The following is a 5,871-nucleotide window of genomic DNA, read 5'->3' as shown; positions in this document are numbered from 1 at the left end:
TGTCTCCAATTTTCTTTTTATTTTTCAAAATAATGTGATCATTTACAATAAAATATTTAAAAAAAAAATCACTTGACATAAAGTTATCAAAATTTTAGAATAAAAGGATCTTATTTTTATAGTAATGCTTACAAAAATTGTGTCAAAAACTCAAAATCTGATTTCTAAATTTTTTTTTAGAGTATCTATTTAATATCTAATTCATTTTGTTACATTTTTAAATTTTTTAGAGGCTTATTTATTGATAATATCTTTTGAGATTATTTTTGTCTAACAATGTAATTCAAATACTATTTTAGTAGCTTATTCATAAGAAAAAGAATCTATACCCTCTAATGCATCCCCAAATTATAGTAAACCAAAATATTGAAACAAGGTAATCCAAAATAAAAATATTGAATAGTATTAGAAAAATTAGTACTATTTTATTAAAAGATTTAATTTAATATAAACACACATATTCTCCCTCTTCTGAATTGATCCGTCATTGAACTCCCTTTAGAATTGATCCATTACCATTACAAAGCCATTCCATATCTTACATGAATAGACACCAAAAGATAAAAATATCTTACATGCATTAACTTTATTATGTATAAGAGGGACACATGACTTTGAAATCTTCACATCTGCACAGTACTTATGGAATCGGAAACCGATATGCAGTAAACTCCAAATACAAAATTGGCCTCCTTTGTGTTTCAGTTTCTGTGGACTATCAAAGACCATAGCTAGAGCATAGTAGCAACTGCCAAGCAATGATCACTTGCAAGAATGCAGCAGGATTAAGGTCATTCCATTAATTTATGAACTATCCTAAAGTGCGTACATCCTCTTGTATTCACTGTTCAAAATCTCTTGATCTGATGCATGAGACATGGAGTATGAACGACTCTCGGCCCTTAATTTTGTCTCCTCCATCCTGTGCAAAATGACACAATAACACATGGAGCCAATCGTAGAGAGCATTATCAAGCTTCCAATAACTGTTGCGTATATAGCAAGCCATCTGGAGTCTGATCCCACCACTACATATGTGAGAGAAATGAAGGCAATGGAAATGAAAAGGCAAGCCAACCACATGAGCTTGTTTATGACAAAAACAAGCTGCTTCTTCGCCTTCTGCTCAATCACGACTACCGAAGTTTGAACCACCACAACTGCCAGAGAGATGAATAAAGCCAGGCTATCAAACACAAAAAAGGTTAAAAAAGCTGCATTTTTTGCAATATTTGCCTGTCCAAGTGAAAAGCCGGGGGTTTTCTTCTCGTCATATTGACCCGGAACTGTGAAAATGGCTGCAAAAGCAACTGTAGCAATGAGAACAGCAACAACAGTAGCGGAATTTATTGCATTGTTCAGGCCACTAATGTGGAGTTTTTTCAGCTTCTTTGCAATTTTTTGGACCCTCACTCCAGTCTGACGAGTCTGTTGAAGTTGGGAGTGAACATCATGCTTTATGTCACTGACAGTCTGCTTAAGATGCTTTGATGCATTTGGCTTCCCAGTGTGGGTGGAATTGGCAGCCCCAGCATCCCTCAAAAGGGAGGCGAGTTCTGGAGTTCCGAATTTCTCTGCAATATCTAGAGGAGTCTCTCCAGCTTTATTAGTAGCATTGATGTTGATACCCTCCATAGATAACAAGCAGCGAACATTCTGCACGAAGTAACAGCCACTTTAGAATAGATATCAAAATCGATTACCTTCATTACTTTAGTATCAGCTGTATGGAATTGTTTCAGCATTCAATTCTACATAATGGGTATAAAATTATATTACAGATGCTTTCATTCCTTGAGAGGGTTGGTGGTGGGGTGTGAAGTATATGTTGAGTTATTCTTCATGCTAACCTAGAAAAATGCTTAATTTACAATTACCAGCAATTCAAGCAGAATGCAGAACTCAACTTGACTCTATTGTAAGGTATGCATCAAAAGGAGAAATCAACATTTCATAATTGCTTCATAAATATGAATTTGCCATGCCAAATGAGGTTTTTTTTGTTAGAGATATAATCATTTATGCGTCTCCTCCTATCAGCTTAAGTTTTTGAGACAATTGGTTTCACGACAATATTTTTTCAGTTTTAACAACTTGATGGGATACTAGTTTTTTGACAGAAAGTCAGAAACCACACAAAGATAGGCAAATAAGAAGTACAGGGTATAATATTTCACACCACAAGCAAATATCAGTGTGATATCAGCTTAAGAAAGAAGGAACAGTGTGAAATGAACAGAAAATGAAAGAACAAGGAGCAGCACTAAGCAACTACAAGCCCCAAGCCTATTTCCAAAACGGATGCATACGTTGTCACCAAATTTATGAACTATGAGTTAGGATAGCTGGTAATAGTTCTTCTATAATACCCTTACAGTTCCCTCCTTTTATAATTAAATCACGGGAAGTTCTTTTCTTTATATAGTTCACAAGTTACTTCAAATATTGCTTAGAGCACTGAAGAAAACCCCGGTGTTTGAAACCATGCAATTAAGCTCAGCATAATTTACAAAACATTGCTCTAGTGCAAAGCAGGTTTTGTCATGGAGCATAACAAAAATACTAAAATAGTACAACTGAAGTATCACAAAGAACATAAATAACAGAGGCAACAAAATTTGACTTCCCAACTTCAATTAAATGCATTTCCGAATGTATTTATACAAAGAAAAAAAAAGGAGTCAAAGCTTTATGGATAAAGCGAGCAAATATTTTATTTTATTTTATTTGTTGTTAGAAGGAGGGTTGTGTGTGGAGGAGGTAATCTCAACACTCTCCTTTACAGATTGTCATATATATATATATGGTGGATTCTAGTATGCCTATGCTATAGTAGCTACGACGTATTGTTCACATTAAAGTCACCTTTTTTTTACATTTTGGTAACATTTTTAAAAGCGTTGTTTAACTATAAAAAAAGTTACTTTAACTTTAGCAACACTTTTTGAAACACCATAGTCACTGTAACCACTGTAGCATAGTCATACTAGAATGACTATATATATATATATATATGAAGTTGAATTCATGGCTCTGCCCATTAAGTGAGGTAGCTACCTTGATCCTAGTACACTGTGTACCTTGGTGCAAACAAGAACACAGTGTTACCAAATGTATGATAACATGACTATTTTTGGGCTTAGAAACAAAGACTTGCTTTCTAAATACAAATTAGTTTTTAAAGGCTGATGTAGAGTGAATTAGAAAAGAATAAGGGAATACCTGAATACGGCCCTTCTTTGTGGCAATATGCAAGGCTGTATTTCCTTTATTATCTTCTAGACTTAAAACTGATTGGTCGGGTTTTACCAATTCCAGCAGAATTTCTTGATTTTGCCCCTTCACAGCCATGTGTAGTGCAGTTTGACCTTTCTTATCAGTCCTAAATCCAGTGCTTGGATCCTTGTTCAATAAGGCTTTCACAACTTCCAAATGCCCCATTCTAGCAGCTGAGTGAAGGACAGTCTTACCATTGTTCCTGGCTATTTTTGCAAGGTTTGAATCTGACTCCAAGAGGAGGTTAACCACATCAATATGACCTTGAGTTGCAGCTGTGTGTAAAGCAGTTGAATTGGACAAATCTGTAGTCATGGCCAAGTTGGGAAAGAAGTGCAGCAGTTCTCTCAGCACCTCTGCAATATTCTTCTACTCTAAGTCAGACCTATGGCCAAAGACATTTAATAACAGACATGCTACGTTCAAACAACACAACGCAGTTAAAACCACTGAAGCCATATTTTTATTTGTCTAGTGAAAATTTATCACTTTTAACGATTAGTGCTACATGCCAATTCAATAAGCCACAATTAACATAAGCGTCCTTCTACCATTCCTAATTTTGTTGCCAAACAAATCAAATGTTGACGCATTGAAATAAGGCCATGTTGATCTTACCAAGATGACCCTGCTTTGCTGCGACGTGAAAAGGATCATAGCCATTTCTGGCGACAATAGAAGCAGTTTGTAGATCCAAGAACTTAAGTATCTCACTAACAACGGAAGCATGTCCATTTTCTGCGGCAACATAAAGAGGGGTCTCCCCTTCAAAGTTCTGCTTAGATAAGAAATCCTTCATATCAGAACTAGCACAGTTTTCAATTATGTCTTTCACTCTGCTCAAGTTCCCTCCCCGGGCTGCTAAATGAATTGGCAAGTCACCACGTTTCCCAGGTGACTCCTTGCTCTTTTTCCTCTCACTGCCGATGAAGCTCAGCTGCTTCTCCATCACAATCCGGAAACTCTTCTGTTTTTCCATAAATCCGCGAAAGCTTTTCTGTTTCTCCATCACCCGCCGAAAACTCTGCTGTTTTTCCATTGTAGATGCCCGAAAACTGTTCTGTTTCTCCATAGTCCAGAACAACAACAACAACTGTTCCAAACAGCAAATACCACCCTTCTAATTCTATGTGAAGAGATAATATCAAGGGCTATGAGAATTAATTAACAATACCTTTAAGTTGAGGTTTGAGAATATCAATAAATGAACAGATCCCAGACCACAGCAAGTCTGAAAGTCGAACGAAAGATCGATTCCACAATCTGAACTGTTCAGATGCTCAAAAGCACAGGAAGAGTGGAGACCCACATTTTTCTTTCTTTTTTTTTTTTTTCGTCGTCTTGTTATGATTGAGCTATATGGCGAACGAAACATTGGGTACAAAATTACCACCGTCAAGTGAAGGTAATTGTTGTAAAGCCGTAACATGTTGATTGTTGAGTATTGACAAGCCCTCTTTTACACCACCAGGGAATATGAATGTCAAAGTGAGCTACAAAACGATAAGATAATAACATATGAATTATTGGAGACTGAAGAGTTAATTTAATTATCCTTCTAATTCTATAAAATATTAAAATTAATATTTATCAAAATAAAAATATTAGGTATTTGTTGTATAATAAATAAATAAATAAATAAGAAAGATGTAATAAATATAAAATAAAGAAATATAATTAGATAACAATATTCACCACAATTATTATCTCAATATAATAGATGACTAATATATTTACTAATATTATATATAAAGAGTGAGAGGGGAAATATTCAGAATAGTTGCAACATAAACAAAGAGAGAAAATTGTTTTATTGCTGTGTGTATTGTTCGTTAAATTGCTTCTCTATTTATAGGCATGTGAAGTTTACATTTTCAATTTCGTTAACTTTAGTTTGCCTTGAGAAGTTGAGTCTGTATTGAAAACAAAATAAGCCACTCATATTAATGGGCATCCATTTTTATCTTATCACAACACTCCCTATTGGATGCACATTTAGGATTATGCCTCGTTAAAATTTTATTAAAGAAAAATCTAATGGAAAAAAACTTTAGTGAAGGAAAAAGAGTACAAAATCCTTTGTGATAGGGACTACCTTATTAAAAATCTTGTCAAGAAAAACCCAATGAGAAAAAATCTTGATCAAGGAAAAAAGAGTACAGTCTCTCTCTCTTGTCACCATTATTTAATATCTCGAAATTGACACATCCTAATTTGATATACCAATCTTTCAAAGGAGAATTTTGTAAATGACTTTGTAAATAAATCTGCCAGATTATCGCTTGAGCGTATTTGTTGGACATCAATTGTTTCTTGATTTTGAAGATCATGAGTAAAGAAGAATTTGGGAGAAATATGCTTTGTCCTATCATCTTTGATGTATCCACTTTTAAGTTGAGTTATGCATGCTATATTATCTGACAGTTGGAGCTATCTTATGGTCAATCGGTCCACATGATGACAGAATATATTGGATCAAACTTCTAAGCCAAAAACACTCACGACTAGCTTCATGTATTGCTAGTATTTCAGCATGATTAGAGGATGTTGCTGCAATCGTCTGTTTTGTGGACTTCCATGATATAGTTGTACCAC

The 5,871-nt window shown here is 34.7% G+C and overlaps 1 protein-coding gene across 1 annotated transcript; it reads right to left on the bottom strand.

The window, feature by feature from the left end:
- Positions 410-4,730, bottom strand: LOC107646145 (ankyrin repeat-containing protein At5g02620). Its single transcript, XM_016350339.2, has 4 exons — positions 4,451-4,730; positions 3,895-4,369; positions 3,223-3,632; positions 410-1,656 (listed from the first exon to the last, which is right to left on the bottom strand). Exons 1-4 carry the CDS (start codon positions 4,703-4,705, stop codon positions 817-819), a joined length of 1,980 nt encoding a protein of 659 aa, XP_016205825.1. The 5' UTR covers positions 4,706-4,730; the 3' UTR covers positions 410-816.

The sequence above is a fragment of the Arachis ipaensis genome, chromosome B06, assembly GCF_000816755.2.
Source record: "Arachis ipaensis cultivar K30076 chromosome B06, Araip1.1, whole genome shotgun sequence".
In the NCBI taxonomy this organism is placed as follows: domain Eukaryota; kingdom Viridiplantae; phylum Streptophyta; class Magnoliopsida; order Fabales; family Fabaceae; genus Arachis; species Arachis ipaensis.
This window is presented reverse-complemented; position numbering and strand designations above follow the sequence as displayed.

What these genes read in the sequence shown, in the direction of transcription:
- LOC107646145 (XM_016350339.2), bottom strand. Translation starts at nt 4,705, where the DNA reads ATGTTACGGCTTTACAACAATTACCTTCACTTGACGGTGGTAATTTTG. An exon ending in TCTCAAACCTCAACTTAAAG is followed by an intron (nt 4,370 to 4,450) that starts GTATTGTTAATT and finishes TGTTTGGAACAG; the next exon opens with TTGTTGTTGTTGTTCTGGAC. An exon ending in CAAAGAAGGGCCGTATTCAG is followed by an intron (nt 1,657 to 3,222) that starts GTATTCCCTTAT and finishes TACTTCGTGCAG; the next exon opens with AATGTTCGCTGCTTGTTATC.